At 44.8% G+C, this 19,952-nt stretch overlaps 1 protein-coding gene across 1 annotated transcript in view; it reads right to left on the reverse strand.

The window, feature by feature from the left end:
• Window positions 1–19,952, reverse strand: part of Prkdc (protein kinase, DNA-activated, catalytic subunit) — a 126,199-nt gene that overhangs the window by 12,004 nt on the left and 94,243 nt on the right. The window contains exons 63-74 of the mRNA XM_048367451.1: window positions 18,914–19,119; window positions 17,571–17,709; window positions 16,693–16,881; window positions 15,254–15,478; window positions 14,245–14,353; window positions 12,049–12,160; window positions 8,411–8,597; window positions 7,063–7,237; window positions 5,707–5,900; window positions 4,734–4,938; window positions 3,437–3,597; window positions 22–233 (exon numbers count right to left, since the gene is read on the reverse strand). Of these exons, the coding sequence (XP_048223408.1) occupies window positions 22–233; window positions 3,437–3,597; window positions 4,734–4,938; window positions 5,707–5,900; window positions 7,063–7,237; window positions 8,411–8,597; window positions 12,049–12,160; window positions 14,245–14,353; window positions 15,254–15,478; window positions 16,693–16,881; window positions 17,571–17,709; window positions 18,914–19,119 (2,114 nt within the window). The remainder of the gene's footprint in view (window positions 1–21; window positions 234–3,436; window positions 3,598–4,733; window positions 4,939–5,706; window positions 5,901–7,062; window positions 7,238–8,410; window positions 8,598–12,048; window positions 12,161–14,244; window positions 14,354–15,253; window positions 15,479–16,692; window positions 16,882–17,570; window positions 17,710–18,913; window positions 19,120–19,952) is intronic.

The following is a 19,952-nucleotide window of genomic DNA, read 5'->3' on the forward strand; positions in this document are numbered from 1 at the left end:
AACCCTTTTCTATAGCATCACCTTGCCACAAACTCCTTGTTCTTATGACCAGCAGCTGTGTCTTGGAAGGAGAAGTTCTCGCTGCTTATGATGAAAGGATAGACGAGGGCCTGTGGGTAGTGACTGGCTATCTCCTCCACCGTGGGCTGCACCGCCGTGGCTTCCTCTTTGTCCAGCAGCGCCACCATGTGGCTGATCCAGCCAATGAATTGCCAGCAAGGGATGCAAGACATCTGAAACACAGATGGGTGAAACGGAATCACAAACAAAACAGTGAACCGACTCTGTCCAAAATGCTATGCGTACAAGGTAATAGTTCCTATTCCTTGGATCTCTTTCAGTGAAGTGAGTGCTGTTTTCTTCGAGACATTTCCTGTGCAACAGAACACAGAACATAGTCTTTGTTTACAAGAACGAATTCAGACTTGCTGCTTTTCATAGCTGTAGCTCACTTTTTTTTGGGGGGGGGTGTCGATCATGGAGCTTGAACTCAAGGCATGGACGCTGTCCCTGAGCTCTTTTGCTCAAGGCTAGGGCTCGACCACTTTGAGCCACAGTGCCACTTTTTCTGGTGGTTGATTGGAGGTAGGGGTCTCACAGGGACTTTTCTGTCCCGGGCTGGCTTTGATCCATGATCCGCTGGCGCCCAGAGACCACACTCTTCCTGACAGCAGCTCACTTTATTTTTACTTTACTTTTCAGATGGAGGGTCTTGTACTTCTGCCTGGGTCTGGCAATGGGCCACCATCCTCTTGTTTCAAGACTGCACTTAACTATGGTGAAAGAATAAAGGTGTGGGCCACCACCACGAGTGTGCTTCCTAAGGTAAGATCTTGCTATCTTTTTGCCCGCGTTACCCTCAAACTGCGCCCCTCTCATTTCTATCTCCTCCAGAGCTGGGACATAGGTACTGTCCCAGGGAGGGTCACACCAGGCACTTTCCTTCAACCATTTCCTACTGGTCTTTGGCAATCACTTACTTCAGAAGTTGCAAATGTTAGTTTTCTGTATCACATCTACTTTTCTTAGCGTTCTTTTAAGCTGTACCACTGTACCGATGGCATTTGACAGACCTTTTATGTATTACACATATCAACATATCTTCCATTTACAACTCCAAGAGATGGAAATAAGAGGTTTTTTAAAATTATTTATTCCCTTCTGTGGCGGCTTTTGATTTCTATACCCTTTGCCTTGTATGTAAGTTTATTTGATTTAGGGAGGAGAAGGGGAAGCACAGAAACGGTGGGACAAAGGGTGAACATCTCAGCAGTGCAGTTCACTAGACACCACCTTGGGAAGGACATGGGGAGGGGAGGGAAGGGAAATGTACTCATTACCCGAGTCATCTAACTGTAACCCCACTGCACATCATTTTTACAATAAAATTCAAAATAAAAAAAGAAAGAAATAGCTTCCATTTAGTAGCTTCTGGCTTTTGTCTCTTAACTCAGCAGTCCCTTAAAAATGTGCACTTGTTCGCCTCCAAGTTTTTAAAGATGGTATTTTCAAGGTAAACCTTGATATGCTTGTAATGCTAGCATAAGGAGCTTCCCAGCTGCAGGTAAACTGAGGACAGGGCAGTGTGTGCGCAGACAGGAGGAGGAAGACCACAAGGCATCTGTCATAACAACACTAAATAATGTTTGATTGACTAAGTCAGATTGGTTTCTGAGCTGGGCCCTTGCGCCCAGGCCTCCTTTGTGATGGGATTAAAAGTATGTAAGTCACAAATTCAAAATGGACTTTTCCACATATAAGTAACATATTACATTAGGAAAAAAAATCAAGCCCATAAATGTTACTTAAGTACTTCCTCACTTATCTTTAAGAAAAACACATAGCCATGAGCCGGTGGCTCAGGCCTGAAATCCTACCTACTCCGGAGGCTTGGATCTGAGGACGGAGGTTCAAAGACCGGGTAGGAAAAGTTCATGAGACATCTCCAATTAACCACTATAAACTGTGCTTCAAGTGTTCGAGTGCTAGCCATGAGCGATAAAGAACTCCTGGAGCTCATGCCTATCACAGTTACTCAGAAGGGTGAGATCTAAGGATTGTGATTAAAAGCCAGCCCACGCAGGAAAGTCTGAGATTCTTATTTCCACCTAAAAGCCAGAAGTGGACGTGTGGCCCAAGTGGTAGCACTAGCAAGAAAACCGGGGACAGCATTCAGGCCAGGAGTTCACGCCCCAGGAATGACTTAAAGAAAAAAGAAAAACACATATTTTGCAGTTCTGCATTTACTTTACTCTCCTGTTTAAGGCCTGCTGGCAAAGCCTACTAATGGACATCCACAGGAAGTGAAGAGTGTAGTCAGAGCCCCGATAACCACGCCAGATCTGCACAGCTCAGACAGTACTGTTTAAGAACTTGCAATACAGCAGGAGTGGTGGCTCACACTTGTAATCCCAAGCTACGTGGGAGTCAGCGGCAGGAGGCTCATGAGTTCAAGGTTAGCCCAGGCAGACCCTATCACCAACACAAAATAACAATAAAGGGAAGGCCTAGGGGATGGCTCGGTCCAATCACCAATGCTAAGAAATAACAAATAACAACACAAGCTAACAGAGAGTGCCAGTCAAGCCTTTCTGAACTTGTAATTTCAAATCACAGGTTGGCCCTATTTTCTAAGACAGGCCAAAGATCCATCGAAGACAGGTCTTTCCGTAAAATCTCAAGGATTAATAGCCGCAAGCCTCTGCAGGGAGCCTTCCCCACAGGAACAGCGCCCACGGGACAGCACGGCCAGCAGGTACGGTCCCAGGAAGGCAGAGGAGCAGAGCGGGGGCAGAGGTGCAGTGCCCTGTGTGCGTGTGCACATGCATGCACGCACGCACACACACACACACACACACACACACACACACACACGAACGCCTCCGTCCCACCGACGGCGAGTCCTCGGGCCTGTGGGGCACGGGGCCAGCCGCAAGTACTATCCACCGTGGGAGGGGGGACGCAGACGGAAGCGTCGTCATCCCCCTCGGCCACGGAACCGAACCTAAGGCGGCAGCAGATGCTACAGACCGCAGCTTCATCTACGTGGGTCACACCTGCGAGAAAGTCCTTGTTTCCGCCCCGGACACAACACTTTGGGTCCTTGATTGCTTTGGACGTTTGTTCAGATGCAGCGTTCTTACAAACACCCAAAAGGAGTCATTGTACATGCTCTGTCCCACACGTTAAATGATCTGTGTCGTGAAACGGCAGCAGGATCCGGTGCTGTCTGGAGAAGCCGCAGCCCGTGCGTGGCCCTCGCTAAGGAGGTCTCTGTGTGTGGGGGGGGGTTTGGTTTGAGGGTCCTGGGATCTGAAGCGAGCGCCTGGCATTCGCTAGACCAGTGCCCTTCTGCTTGAGCCGCACCTCCAGCCCACCAGCGGGAGTGTCTTCGTGACGTTCCGTCAAGTTCCCTTCCATCCCCTGGGGTACCAACCTCTTTTGTCATCAGGCTCAAGGTCTCCTTTGGATACAGTTCTACGATCTGAAGTAATCTAGGAAACTTGAGTCTGGCTTCCGTGGAATTTAGTTTTAAAGCTCTCAACATTTTCTCTACCACAAGTGCTGGATAGGCCTCCAGTTCGACACAACCTGTACCTTTGAAGGAGGAAAACAACGATCAACACGTCACTTACAGGCTATCAATAGGATAAGTGGTAACATTTTTCCCTTTAGGCTTATATTTTTTGCATGTCACTGCTGTTTTTTCTTTTGTGCTTAAACTCAGGTCTTCGCACTCGTCCTGAACTTTTTTGCTTAAGGCTGGTGCTCTGCCACTTGAGCCTCAGCTCTACTTCTTGCTTTTTGCTAGGTAATTGGAGATAAGAGTCTTTCAGATTTGGCTGCTGGGCTGGCTTTGACCCTCGATCCTCAGCTCTGTCACCAGTGTAGCTAGGATTATAGCGTCCAGCTGTAACGCTCTCTTTTGAACTACTTTTAATCAACAAACATCATACACATTTTTGTTTTTTGTGTCTGAAAGCCAAATTTTTCCTTTAGAGTATGCATAACAGACACCTCCTGATCACTGCATTTATTCCCAGAGCAAAAGGCAGGCCACACGAGCTAGTACCAAACTGTAACCAAAAACATGAAGAAGTTGTCTCATGCCTCTAAATCTTAGCTCCTTAAGAGGCTGAGAACTAAAGACAGAGGCTCTAAGCCAGCTTTGACAGAAAAGCCCATGAGACTTTTATCTCCAATTAACCAGAAAAAAAAAAGAGAAATGTAGTAAAAAAGAGAAAGTAGTAAAGCACTGACCTTGAGCAAAAAAGCCAAACAAGCTTACTAGGAAGGCCCTAAGCAAAAGCCCCAGTACCAACACACACACACACACGAAACAAAGCAAATGAGCGGTGTGGGTTGACACTTATCCTCCCAGCACTTGGGACATGAAAGCAGGAGGATCCTGACTTAGAGTAGCCTAGGCTACCTAGTACAACCCCATCTCAAAACACCTTGGGCTTGGGATGTGGTTCAGCACTTACCCACCATGCACAAGGCCCTAAGTTCAACCCCAGCAACATCAAAAGTAAGTAAATAAACTAAAATAAATCAAAGGGATAGACTGAGGACAACTTGACTCTTTAAATGCAGGCTACCATGCCTGGAGATACTAATACCATTAAAAAAGAAAAAGACTTCTTTCAAGAAAGCTGTCATTGGAAAACAAATGGAAAACTAAAAGCATCTTCAGTTTCCTCTGGACATTATACTGATAGAACAACACTAACTTGATTTATTCTTTTGAGAGTCACCGGTTGTATTTTCTTCCACTTTGCGGAGCTCTTGGTCACAGAAATCAACCAGCGTCATATAAGCCCTGGTCACCCCAGTCACAGGCCCGTGGCCCCTGGAGGAAGGCGGGACTTCCCCTTCCACGGACTGCAAGGCCTTGGAGAGGTGATGGAACGCTCTCTGGTGCAGACCTGTGATCACCTGAGAATACATGCCACCTCAGTGAGTCAGTAACTTCAAAGTCACACGGCACGTGCCAACAGACGCAGAAGGATCACTTGAACTCGAGGCCAGCCCGCACAACATAGCAAGACCCCATCTCAAGATAAATAAACTACTAATACCAAAAGCTATGGTAACAGGAACAGGAGTTAGCCCTAGTTGTGAAGGAGGAATAATCTCCCAGTAAAATCCTGGGCATACAACAGCTAGCCAAACAAAAGAGACAAAGCCAGGGAGTCGGAGAGCCACACACAGAGCTGGAGCAGGCCAGCAGGGCCGCGGCCCCCCTGGGGATTTACGGTAAGGACGGAAGCTGGTGTCTTAGGCTGTCTGTCTGCAGGTGGCATCAGCCCGTGAGAAGACAAGGCCTCACGACTCCCTAAGGTGAGGAGGAGGCTGCTACCACGAAAACGTAACACAATCTGAAAAAAGCTAAGCCAGGCAACACCCAGCACTAGCTACAAAGGAAAAAGGCCGGTTTGTCCCACAGGCTGGGAAATGTCGGCATGACGACTAGTGGTAACATCTCATTAAGAAAATCCAGGGAGGAACTCCCCACATCAATACAACAAAAAGTCCCCAGCTTTACCCCTAACACGTTTGTACCATTCAAACAAACAGGAAACACATGGAACAGGTCAATTTTCAACCTAAGAAACTTGGCTGTGCCTAAGTGTCACTCTCCTGTGGCCCGCAGGCTAGGTGTGCATGAAGGACACACTGCACACAAACAAACTCTGCCATTACCTGCTCTGCACTCGCGGCACTGGCTCCAGACAGCTCCAAGATCCGCCTAGCCTTGTTCTCCTCGAGGTTAGCCAGGCAGGCGGGCTCCCTGCCGAGAGCCCCGGCCATGAGCCTGTAAGTGGAACCCAGGAGAATGTTCTGATCACAGGAAGCCACAACATTTTTGCTTAAGTAGCTTGATGTGTTGTTCTCCTCTGTTGGATTAGGAAAAAACAGAACAAAAAACAGGATTTAAAAAATGAAGTAGATTAAATAGAAAACATTCACACAGTGTATAAAAGTTGTTTTCTGTTAAGATATTAAGGAAAATAAATCTTGAAAGCACAGAAAAACTGGCTTTAAGAGCTGGTTAACAAATTTCATAAACTCAGTTATTAATGGAAAAATATTTTCCATTAAAATCTTGGTAAAAACAACTATATCAAGACAAATGCAAAGGAGGGAAGGTGAATTCCATCAAAATGTGTGAAAATGGAGCAAGGAAACTTGGCAAGAATGGTTTAGGAAGCAGAAAGGGGAAGAAGGAAGCTGGCAGGGGAAGGTTAAAATCAAGAAGCACTATAGACGTAAATGGAATCCAAATGAACACTGATATTGATTAAAAGAAAAAAAGTAACTGCACACAAGTCAAGTAACTAAAACTAGAATGAAATCTTTCATTAGCCTACATTTTATCCAAGCAGCTTGGATAGTAGGAAACAGATCTTATCAATGCATTTGCGCATACACATTGACACCCAGGAATAGAGTTTGTAAGTGATACTGTGTCATGAAACTGATGAAACTTCAGCAACAGCCGCAGCTGAAGTCCTCGTCACACTTGTGATCGAATGGTGCCGGGCAGGGCTCCGGCCTGTAACCCCAGCGGTGTGACGAAGTGTGCTCCGCTCCCTGGAATCCTGGCAGGGTGCGCCCCACTTCCCGCACTCGGGACTGTTCCAAGCCACAGCCAAGCAGCCAGTACCTGCAGGGCTGCTGGCGTTACGGCGTGGGGACCAAAGCCAGGTCATCACGGATGGTCGGCGAGTACGTTCACACGCTTAGCGTTGGCAAACCCGTCCCCATGATGACCCAAGTAATCCCGGGTCACACAGAGCGAAGGCTCACCACCCCCCGCCTTTCCCTGAGGCTGCTGCTCCGGGATGTGCTACACGCGTGGGCAGAGCCACGGCATCCCGAGAGCACGCAGACAGGAGCGCCCGGCCACGCCCGCGAGAGCTTCGCAAAACGGGCGGATAGAGTTCAATACATCGAGCACCTGCCTAGCAAGCAGGAGGCCCCGAGTTCAAATCCCAGTACTGCAAAAACAAACGTAAACAAGGGCAACAACACTAACAGGGGCGCGGCAGCGCGTACCCAGCAGGGAGAGGCTCTTCAGGCCGGCGAGGGCCTGCGCAGGGGCGCTCTGGGCCCGGCCCCGGCGGAGGCTCAGCCGGCAGTAGCTGTGCGCCCAGCTCACCCGCCAGTCGTCTCTGCTCTTGGACTCCTTGTGCAGCTCCTTCAGCAGTTTCATGGCAAGGGCAAAATTGTTCTATAGGAAGAGAAGAAAAAGACGATGCCACAAGGACAGTCAAGGAGGCAGTTCAGGAGAACCATTATTTTACCAAGGACATCTTCAAAGGCCTTCTCTTTTTTCAATGACCCTGACTTGAAGCGGCCAGTCCATTTCCTCAGCTGGTTTTTTGTTTCCCCCCTTGGGGGGGGGGGGGGGAGTAGGCATTCCTGGGGCTTGAATTCAGGGCCTGGGCGCTGTCTCTGAGCCTCTTTGTGCTCAAGGCTAGCACTCTACCACTTGAGCCACAGCGCCACTTCTGGCTTTTTGATGCTTAACTGGAGATACAGAGTCTCATGGACTTTCCTGCCCTGGCTGGCTTTGAACCACAATCCTAAGACCTCAGCCTCCTGGGGAGCTAGGATTACAGGCCTGAGCCACCAATGCCCCTCTAAGGAATAGGCTTTTGGGTTTTGATTGTTTTCATTGTTTCTGTTTAGTATAGTTACAAAGTCAGACAGCCACCATCTAACCCCAGATTTAAAAGCTTCACGAGAGGAGTTCTGCCCACTCGCAGTCAGCAGCCACCGTCGGAGGCACTGGCGACCATTGCATCAAAACGACCCCAGGGAAGATTTCTGTGTGGCTTCTTTCCCTCAGCATGCTTTCCAGGCTCACCCAGTCGTACTTCATCCCTCCACACACCAATGATAGCTCGCGCACGGCTGCGCCATACATGCCCTGTTCATCCACCTGCAGACACACATTCCCGCTGCTTCTCTTCCCGGATGTCTGAGTGAGGCTACTGTGAACCGCGTCCGGACTTCTGTCTTCATGTCTCTTCAGTCCCGGCCGATGCGTGGAACGGCTGGGGCGGATGGCAAGACTGAAACAGCCAGTGTGGTGTCCAGAGCAGACACAACAGTGTGGGGGAACAAGGGCGTCGGTTTCTCCACACCCTGAAGAATGGCTGGCTCTCTCACGGTGACTTTTATTCGCGTGGCCACGGTGACTGAGGCGGGCATCTTTTCATGGGCTTGAGGACTATGTTCACATCTTCCTTGGAGAAGTGTCTGTTTACATTCTTTGCCCATTGATTTAATTAGGTTGCTTGAATTTGTGTTCAGTGGCAAAGAGTCTCTTTTTAGAAAATGGCATTCTCTTGGTTTGCTTTGTGAGCTGCGGTCTCCCTCCCCTGTGGCCCAGACCCACCTGCTTCCGTGCGCTCTCGACCATCTTCATTTTCATGGAGAACTTGCAGCTCTGTATCAAGGAGCGCACGTCCTCCTCCGGCCGGCTCGCTTCCGGCCTGTCGCTGGGATCGGAATCTTCGTCCACACTCATGCTGTGCTCCTCAGAAATGGCCAACTTCTCCTCCAGTTTGCTGAGAAAGAAACACCTGCAGAAAGCAAGGGAACGACACTTCAACCGCAGAATCACCACAGAGATCCTGGGTGCTTTAGAAGCTGCTGGAAAGCAGCGCTCACCCATGGAAATTCTATAGTTCTGAAGGCTTTGCTTAGGAAACAGATTTTCCTCACTTAAAAACCAACCCTTGAAAGCGTGACAAGGATATTTTAAAAGAATTTTCTAGGTATCAGTGTTTTTTTTTTGGCCAGTCCTGGGCCTTGGACTCAGGGCCTGAGCACTGTCCCTGGCTTCTTTCCGCTCAAGGCCAGCACTCTACCACATGAGCCACAGCGCCCCTTCTGCCTTTTTCTGTTTATGTGGTGCTGGGGAATTGAACCGAGAGCTTCATGTGTAGGAGGCAAGCACTCTTGCCACTAGGCCATGTTCCCAGCCCAGGTATCAGTGTTTTTACTTGCACAAAGGAAAAGCATTTCAACTCCCAAGTTTTTCCATTTCTGAATAACATACTCTATGTTGTGTCAAAAGCTACCCAAAGGTTAAAAAAATAAATAAACAGATCAAAGAATCACTAAGAATTCTAAAACCTAAGCTTATAGAAATTACTTTCTATATAGTCAAATATTTATCATTTACATGTTTCCATATACATTTTCACAAGTAAATCTCTAATTATATATTTATAATTTACACTTACAACCTTGTTATTTGAACAAGGTTCAATGTTCTTTGTTAATGTCAGTGACTTTCACAAAGGGCCGTAACATATAATGCTCATAATGCTCATCCCTAACCAATAATTAAGTAACTTCCATTATTTTGAGATGGAGGTCTTGCATTATTACTGAGGTTGCTCTCAAACTTGTATGTTCAAGCAATTCTCCTGCCTCAGCCTCCCAAGTAGCTTAGACTACAGACATGGAACATTATACCCAATTTCCTTAGAAACACTATTGGTTTGCCAGGCAAACCAACATGCCTCCCATCTACCTTTTGTTTCTTTTTCTAGGAACTTCCATGATACCAGCCTTTCTGGCCAGTAGCCCGCAACTTTTCTCCTTGCCATGCTGGTGTGTACTCTTGACACCCCCCCTTCACACAACCGCCTCTGCCACCCACAAGCCATTGTTTTTAAGCTTCCATTTGTCGATCAAGTGATAGTGGGACAAAATGAGGACTTAACACATATTCAAATAAATAATGAATAATATGTTCACCACCCACTAAGATACATTGTAGTCATAAAGTGTTACGTTGACCGCTTTGTGCAACTACTTAAATTGAAAAAAAATTGTTCACTCACCAGTATGAGTAAAATGCCCTGCGATAACAGAAAGAGGAGGAAGACAGAGGGCGAGTGGCTCTGCCACAGAGGAGACGGAACCTCTGGGGCTACGAGGGAGGCGCCAGGTCCAGGGGGGCAGAGCTGGCAAGGGAGCCCCAGGGAGGAACAGTGAGTGAAACCACGGTGGAGAAGTGTTATGCCATGTGGCACATTTTTCTGTGGCATGTTGGTGAAAACAGAGCCTGAAGTAGAACCATTTTTCCTTGAAGTAATAGAGCTGCGGCCCAGTAGCATTATAACCGTGGGAGTCCATCTCTTTGCTGGTAATGACTAGAAACGCTGGCTAAGATACATAACACACCTCCTTGACTACAGAAGAAAAGAGCCAGGCTCCTGTGTTGGAGGAAATCAAAACTGGGAGAAGATGCTGCTACTGGGGTAAGCTTCGCACGTCTTTTGCCTTTTGGTTCTCCATGCAGAAAGCCGCCTGCCGTATGGAAGAATGTGAAGGTGTGAGTGACACAGATTCTGTGCCTGTGCTTTCTGTCCAGAGAAACCACAGAAGCCCACAAGGGGGCTGGGAAGGTGGCTCAGTGGTACAGTGCTCGCCTAGCACACAGGAAGCCCGGGGTTCGATTCCTCAGCACCACATGAACAGCAAAGGCCAGAAGTGGCGCTGTGGCTCAAGTGGCGGAGTGCTAGCTAGCCTTGAGCAAAAGAACTCAGGGACAGTGCTCAGGCCCTGAGCCCAAGCCCTAGGACTGGCAACAAAACAAAACAAAACAAAACAAAGAAGCTCAATAAGCTTAAATAGGGTAAAAGAAAATTATACCTAGACTCATCATAATCAAGTTGCTGGCAGCCAATAATAAGGAAAAAATCTCAGATTGGCTGGCCTGGCCAAGCACAAGGACTCCTGGGAGTTGTAGTTCGTGTCCTCGGCTGAGGATGCTAAGAAGGACCAGGGGTCAGAGGATCCAAGCAGAGTTCCACATATCAGAGCCCTATCATGTGAAACGCACTTGTGTGGACCTCGTAGAGCTGATCTGGCATGCTTGTCATTGATGTCACCTTCTCTCCCACCATTTAAGTTGCAGGAAATCCAATTTTAAAATCACTGTGCATCATTTTTGAGAATCTGTGTCACTTCAATGCACACATCAGTCAAGTGGTGACCTGCCTACAGGGCTACCGTCTAGTGTGTGTTCCAGACAGTGGTCCAGACAGCAAGAGAGAGAGAGTCCTTTAAACACAAGGTCACCTGTGTTTCTGGCTGGCCAGGGCAGGCCAGATGGAGGCTTACAGATGACCCTGGGATTGGGCTAGTGAAGGAGAAGGAATAAAGAGCAAGACTGGCACAGACTGTGCTATTCTAGACTTCCCAAAGGCCTGGGATGACATCTTGGCCTAGAGGTAGTTAGGAGGTTCTTAGGCTATGAGCTGACCTTTGGTGGGTCACTGTAGGTGTCTGTGTACGTTTACGTGTCTGTGTGAGAAACAGACACAGAGACAAAGAAACAGAGGACGACAGAAACAGGCAGACAAACATGCTAGGAGACATAACCAGAGGACTTGAACCATCTGATTAGGCAGAAGGCATAACTGCTGTGGTTGTCCTTCACAACAGAGAAGCTGCAAATCTATCTTCAGGAACACAGAGCCGCTCTGTGATCTTCCCCAATGGAGCGCCTACACAGCGGCCCCGAAGCGGCCTGTGCAGTGCACTCCTTCAACATCTCAGATCACAACAGCACATCCTTAAGGTGCAGCAGGTGTGGACACGGACAAGGATGACCCACTCCTCAAAGTGCATCAGCTACTTTGATATGCCCCAGCCACTTGGATGTAAATGGTTTTCTGTGTCCAGCAAGCCTTGGTTTGGACCACCAGAGAGGAAAGTGTGTGGCGAGAGAGCAGATGATACAGGGTCATTCCCAGCAATCAAACACCCAATGACTCCAGAATGAGTGGCAGAAGTGCCCCCCCCCCCCCGCACGGTCTGTGTGTGTGTGTGTGTGTGTGAGGATAATGCACTACAAACCCAGAGAGTTTTGTCAGAAACTAATGTGAATGATCAGCATGAAAGAGAGAGGTACAATTGGCTCAAATATCATGTTTCTTTAAGCCATGGTTTGAAGAACCCTTATGGTAATTTTGCTAAAGAAGCCACATTTGGCTTGCAAAGATCACAACTCACCGATTTGTGATAATATCATCCCAGATGTTCATGGGGTCCATTTTAACATCTGGGTATCTGTTTGTCCAGGTTTTCAGAAGTCTCTTAAGGGCAAATTGAGATGATAAATTACCTAAAAATAATATTAGAGAATGATCTTACCCATAGTTAAATGATACAAACCAACAGACAGAGGGGTCATCATTAGGTAATTGAATTTCTCGAATTTCTTGTCCAAATTAAAAAGAAAAAAATTATTTTCTTTCACAAAAGCCACACAAATACAATTCTGATACTTAAATTCAATCACTTGGGGATATAGGAAAAAGATTCGCACAAAACTTTTTACAGGGCTGGGAATGTAGCTCAGTGGTAGAGTGCTTGCCTAACATGCACAAAGCCCTAGGTTTGATTCCTCAGCACCCCATAAACAGAAAAGGCCAGAAGTGGCGCTGTGGCTCAAGTGGCAGAGTGCTAGCCTTGAATAAAAGAAGCTCAGAGACAGTGCCAAGGCCCTGAATTCAAGCCCCAGGACTGGGGAAAACAAAAACAGAACAAGCACAAAAAAGTTTCACAGATCCACAATCCTTTATTCTACAATTTCAAAATCACAATGCATTCAAAACCACAGAGATTTTCATAAAGGCGTGGTCAACTTTGTGGAAGACCAAAATCTGATCTGAAGTCTGGCACTGGGGGCTCATGCGTGTAATCGTAGCTACTCAGGAGGCTCACATCTGAGGATGGCAGTTCAAAGCCAGCCTGAACAGGAAAGTCCATGAGACTCTTATCTCCAATTAACTGGCTCAAAGTGGTAGAGTGCTGAGCTCAGGGACAGTGCCCAGGCCCTGAGTTCAAGCCCCAGATGACAAGAAAACAAACAAAATAAATCTGATCTGAACTGACACACAGCTATAGTCTTCGTTTACATGGATGAGAATACTACAACTTAGGTTGGAGACTTAACACTATGTTTAACTAGGGAACACGGACCTGGCCTGCGTACATTTCTAGTGTCTAAAATAACTGAGCTTCACGGATCTTAAAAGAGTTCCATCATCTTCTTGGAATTGAAATTTTACACTATAATATGCTTAAAGTTTTAGTTTGCCCTCTTTTTTTTACTTTTGTTCTCCTTTCCTTTTCCTTCCTTCCTTTTCTTTTATGCTGGTAATGAGACTTGAACTCAGGGCTTCACACTCTCCCTTGGGCTTTTTTGAACCAACCTCCAGTCCAGTTTTCTCTCTTTCTGTTGCCTGAAAGCAATAATTAGGAATACCTATGTGACATATAAAATGAGGAGACATTTATCTCATAAGTTATAGGATCAAGATAATATAGATTTAAGAAACTAACAAACTCAAACTGCAAAAAGCTCTTAAGACTTCAAATTTATAGCAAGTAACAATGAGAAAGATACAAAAACTGATTTTTGTTTGTATCCTGAAAAAACTTATTTGTTTATTGTTTTTGGCAAAGCTGAGATCTGAATCCATGGGCTCGTGCTATTAGGTAAGTACTTACCTACCTCTTGAGATACTCCAACATCCCTGAAACATAATTCCCATTTATAATTACTTTCAATCATTTAGAGCAAAAATTGAAACAGACTGACAATTTGTAACTGAGCCTCTATCAATTCTTAATGAAGACTTTCGACTGTTCCTTTGGAAAGATGTGCTGTCTCTCTGGGACTCTTAGGCAGCTCCTCCCTCCTAGGCACAGGATAAAAGCTCTTGGGCTCACACAGACCCTCTGACCCCTATAGCCTTCTCCCATACTCCCTCCAGAATCCTCTCGGTGAATGGCCTCCCTCTCAGGCACCCGGCGGTGGAATTTTCTACAGAGTGAGCTTCGGTAAGCTTTCTTCCCTACTGCATTGGGTCCCCTTGGGCCCCTCCAACAAAAGCCTTCTGTCCTCTCAGAGCAGAGTGGACCAAGGGCCTACACTTGCTCACGACATGCAATCATCCACCATTCTAAATACTTATTCAAGACGGTGTTTTGTTGAGCTTTGCAGAGCTAGTGCCCACAGCAATATCTGATCATTGTATACATTTATTCTAAGGACCTCAACATATGTATCTGTAGAACAAATCCAAGGCAATTTCCGACCCATGCATTAAGATTGTTCTTACACGAAGCAAAAGAAAAGCAGGTGCTAAAACTCATCCATAACTAGAGAGGAAAAAGAATGGAAAATTAAAATCATATTACCTTGTTTACTGATAAAGCTGATGAACTCCTGAATTTCTGTTAATGCTTGTATAGACTGTAATTTTGCAAGTCTACTTTTATGTAAGAGAACATCAATACTAGAATAATTCTAGGAAAAAGAAAAGGTATTTAGTAGCATTTGTCATAAGCCAACTTACTACCTAATTTTTTGAATTTTTTTAATGTGGGAATACAGCAAATGACTTATACATTAACTAGGCAATGTGTTTTAGAGTTGTTAATAATTAGGTATAAAAATGTCATAGGAATAATTACCACATGGTTTAAAGTTGTATAATAATTTAGGTTTGCAATCATATTTTAGTTCAACAATGGCAACAAAATCAACATAATCAGACTACTATCCCTACTTGTACCCCCTCCCAAGTTGGAAATGGAACAGAGGGTCTTAAATAAGTCAGGTTTCTACCACTGAGCTATAATCCAAGTCTGAACCAACTTTTAAATATCATAACATTTTAAAATGCAAAACTGCCAACCATAGAAGCCAATGGTTCTTTCTCTTTGAGTGTACTAATCAACTTTAATATGAAAATAATGAATGCATTTGTATCTAGGATACACGTGGCAGTGATAAAATATTGGTGGTAGACTCTACACATGATTCTGGCTCACAAGAGCTAAGCACAAGACTCAGGAAAGTACGAAGGCTCAATGGGTGTTCTTCTACACAAAGCAACAGAATTTCTATACAGCTATTCTAGAGGGAAGAGTCTAGCCTGAGACTTCGTTCACAATGTGGGAAAGAGAAAAACCAAATAAAGAAAAACTCCAAATGGAACTTCTAATATGGAAAAAAAAATTTAGTTAAAAAAATTAAAAAAGAAATTAAAGATAAAAAAACAGTCAAAACACTCAAGAGCAAGAGAAGGAAATGGGTGGTATACAATGGTACATACAAACGTAGGCCTACTCACTTTTTATGAGTTTACTGACTTTGAAAACCACCATAAGGATGGTGTAGTTCAGACAGATCTATCTGTATTACCTGCATAAAAATCTGGATGCCATTTTCAATATAGTATTTGGCTCTGTCCACATCGTCTTGCAATATGTAGAGCAGACTCAACTCCTGACTGTACTGAAGCTCCAGCAGAACCTGCTGCAGCTCTCTGTGCATGGCCTCGTCCATGAACGTCAGCAGGGACTGGTCTCCCTCCCCTCGAAGCAGGAGCTTCAGCTTGCTGCGAATCATGTAGGGCAGATAGGTCTCCTGGGGAACATCAAAACTGTCCCATCATTAATCTGGACATATACTTTGGAATAACTACTTCAGACACTATAAGCCTAACCGTATAATTTTAAAGTAAAATTAGCCTAGTATGCCTTATTTTGTAACCATAAAACTTTTCAGAAATATATGCTATTAAATTTTTTTTTTTAGGGCTGGGAAGGTAGGGCTTAGTGGTAGAGTGCTTGCCTAGCATGCGTGAAGCCCTGGGTTTGATTCCTCAGTACCACATACATAGAAAACCGGGGAAGTGGTGCTGTGGTTCAAGTGGTAGAGCGCTAGGCTTGAGCAAAAGAAGCTCAGGGACAGCGCCCCGGCCCTGAGTTCAAGCTCCAGCACTGGCATGCGCATGCATGTGCACGTACACACATGTGCACACACACACACACACGCAAAACTGGGATCTTAGCCAGGTACCAATAGCTTAGGCCTATCATCCTTGTTATTTGGGAGGCAGAGATAAGGAGGATCAAGATTCAAGGCCAGTCCAAGGAAAATAATTTTGTAAGCCTCCATCTCACGGAATAGCTGAGGACAGTGGTACTCGCCTGTCTTTCTAATTGCATGGGAGGCTGAGATAAGAACCTGCAGTTACAGGCCAGCCCAGCCAGAAAAGTCCACAAAACTCCACTTTTCAGGAAAAAGCATGTCACCTAGGCAATTGCAAGAGGAAAAAAATAAGGAGTATCATAGCTTAAGTGTGTGCCAGGGTAGAAAGTGAGACTCTGTCTCAAAATAACCAGTACAAAAAAGGCCTGAAGTCACGGCTCAGTGGTAGAACAACTACCCAGCAAGTTAAAGTCCTAAGTTCAAGCCCCAGTACTGCCAAAAAAAAAAAAAAAGAAGAACCCAAAACATAAGTGAAGGGGCCTGCTCTTAGCTGCAGATACTAACATGTAGGATACATGGCAGACAGAGCAGGAGGGGCCAGGAATCATTTCCTGGTGTGGCCAGGCAACAGGAAATATCTTTCCATGCAGCAACACCAGGGCCGTTACTCCTTCCTTTAAAATGATGAGATTTAACACTATCAAGTAGGACTGGAGTCAGGCAACATACACAGAGTCGGGTGACATAAATATCCAAATGCTTCACAACTTCTGCCTTGTGAAGGATCTTTACACAACTTTACTAAGCCGAAGACACTGGACCATCTAAACTATTCCTTTCAGTGACCTGGATGAAATTCTACCCACTTGATAAAATGGCTCGCTCCACATTTTATTTAGGTCTGGAGGGTTCTCACTGTCCACGCTGGCTGTAGAACAGTACTCCAGCGATTTCCACTCTGAGAGGTGGTTGTAACAGTCCAGGGCTGCCACTTCCCAAAAGTCCTTCTCGGACTCGCTAGGCTCACCATCTTCCCACTCTTGCTTGTTGAGAGCCTGGCAGAGAAAAGATAATGGACTGCTTTACAGAGTGGAAAACAATACAAAGAAAACATGTAAAAAAGAGGGAAAGAGTACTCAGAGTAATTGTTCATGTAAAAAGAAAGAAAAAACAGAGATCTTATAGGAACAAATGATGAAACTCTAATCCTGAGGAAGTGATTTCACTGAGAAATTTGTCAGTGAAGCCAATAAGTAACTCTAAAGATTTTTAATCTTAAAATCTGTGTTATTTACTTCTCAACAAGCTCCTAGACTAACACCTAAAATACAGAATGCTTATACAACATGGAAATGGTTTTAAAACTGTGTTTGCTCCTTCAACAGCCTCAAAGATCAGGTCCTGGCCACTAGTAACTCAGCAAAATGTACTGAGCCAAAGAGTAACGATCCCAAGTTCTTCTTACTTCCTTAGAAATTCCATACTTACCAAAACTAACAGTTCTCAGACAGATACTGTAACAAAAGATGTGAAAACAACCAGAAACAGTGTTTTGATATGTGGAAATTTATGAAATACTTTATCTTCTATGCCATGTTTTCTTAAGAAAGTCCAAGAGATAGCACAGTAAATGTCACATAGGGTATTTGCTAACCTTCGTTAGCAGTAAGAAAAAAACCAGTTGTTTTTCATAAAGAGAATCAAATTGTTTAAGCAAGTGACATACTGGCTAAAGACTACTCACCTCATTGTACAGCTTAGCAGCTCCAGAATAATCATTTCTGGCTTCTGCTAATAACGCATTCTGACTGTGCAGTTTTGTTCCTATCTCAGTGCTAAAAATCCCACGGAGTACGTCATACTCTCCAATCGATCTATACAGCCTACAAAACAAATGAAGACAGGTCCAAACCAGTGAACATGCAACTATTTATTTCACAAGTGCTTACACAAATGAAGTTGATGCCACACAATTAACTAAAGAATACATTTAAAGGGTTTTTATTTTGCTAGAACTATTTTGAAGTTATCCCTAGATTTGACTGTTTTAATCATACAGAAAGCAAAAGGTATTCTAGTGTACTTTTAAAAGGAAATCGGAAGAGCCAAGAGTTTATAGTGTGCAGATTCTTTCATTAAATAAATGTCTTCAGATGATACATTTGCAATTTTTATGCAGCAAGAACAAAACAAACAGCAACTTTTACCCTATTGATGGCACATTTTTTTTAAACTCACGTCTTAATAGAAAAATCTGTTTTTCGGGTATGGTGTTATGTGCCTATAACCCCAGCACTCAGGAAGCTGACGCAGGAAAACCATACATTTGAAACCAATCTAGACTACACAGTGAGACTATCTCAAAAAATAAAAATAAAAATTATACCTTGATCTTGTCAAGCAAGCGTCCCTATGAAAATCTCCAGTTATTACTTAAGTTTATCCCCCTGCTGTTGGAATTGCTTTTCCCATTCTCAACTCTTAACCCCAAAGTCATCTTTTCCTAAAACTGTAAGCACCTGACCAGTCACCCAAGGTCTTTTCCTTGGTTCTACTGCCTGCCTGTGGATTCCCATGCCAGACACTAAGGCGCTGGTCCTCCCGTCAGAAAAGCAGCAGAATCTCTGCATACTTACTGATTACAAATCTAAACAGAAATCTAGTCGATCTCTGTTAATGCCCAGACTATAGTACCCTTTTACATAATTAGGCCTAAACAAGGTCACTGAAATTATTGCTACAATACTGAGTCCTGCTGCAAACAGTAGACGATCTAGTTTAGCCAAGTTGGGGAAATAAAACATTAAGAATTATTGTTACAGACACTCTTATAAGGAAGCTAAACTAGATAGAAAGTAAGTCCAAACAAGCACACAATGAAAGAACTTGACAGGTTTAATCTTTCATCGTGTACATTCGTTTTCATGGCAACTACTCTGAACTTTCGTAGAGTGGTATTCAGCTTGAGTAAGTTTTTAAAATTTTCAGGCAGGGTTATGACCCATTTCATGGATTCATTTCCTGCTAAATGAAGCCCAGTGTGTTTGGGTGTTTGCCTGTGTCACACTGGTTGGACGCACGGCTTACCTGGCCAGTTCCAGCCACCGCAGCACATCGGGAGGAAGGGGGGACTTGCCCCGGATGCGTTTGGCAGGGGGCTCTGTGGGCGTCAGATGAAGCAGGGCTTGCTCAAGAAGGCAGATGCCCCCGGGCTGCTGCAGACTGGCCAGGCAGCTGGCACGGACGGCAGCTGGGTCGAGACCCAGCAAGTCTGCCTGCTGACAGCTGATTTCCTGTGAAGGCCAAACACGTGCCCGGTGAGCCTGTGAGGCCTGGAGACATCTTCACAACTAAGTCACTGTGCTAGACATTGAAGAGATTTCTGATGCAGTGATAGCACTACGAGCTTCTCTGATTCTACTCACAAACTTCCCTCCAATATTTAATTTGCCCAAAGGAGGAAATTACCTTTTAATTTTACATTTCCAATCTAGGAATGTAAGGCAAGAAAAGCAGTGGTAAAATTAACACACACGCACACACTCATTCACACTCACACAAAATCCCTTGCCCTGTCTGCCCTCAATACATCCAAATAACATTTGCAATTTTCAAGACTATTAGTTTTAAAAAGCAACTGAAACGTGAACTTTTCAAATCCAATCACCAAAAAATGGATCTGATAATATTTTTTTCTATATAGGAGCCTTGGTTATTCAACAGTATCGGAACAGATTTAAAGGATTATTGTAATGTTCTTTACTTTGTAGCTCTTAACTCAAGAGTGCTATAAACACATTAAGTTAGTGAAGAATAACCCCCAAATCCATGACAGATAAACCAGAACAGTGTGAGAGCCACATGCACAACTGCACTGGCCCTACAAGCTCCCTCACACCCGAACCACAATGCCACTAGCCATGCAGCAGCTGGTGCATATGGAAGAATGTAATTTTCCACAGTAAGCAAAACAAAAGCTGTTTGTCACCCTTAGGAAGAGCAGTGAGGTAGGAAATCAAATTCACCAGGACTAACAGAAGAAAAAGAGAAGAAATCAAATTCAAATATAGCTCTATTTCAAATAGTAACCTGTGCTTATGCCACATAACCATTTTTTAAATGAGAA

The sequence above is a fragment of the Perognathus longimembris genome, chromosome 18 (genome assembly GCF_023159225.1).
Source record: "Perognathus longimembris pacificus isolate PPM17 chromosome 18, ASM2315922v1, whole genome shotgun sequence".
Lineage (NCBI taxonomy): Eukaryota > Metazoa > Chordata > Mammalia > Rodentia > Heteromyidae > Perognathus > Perognathus longimembris.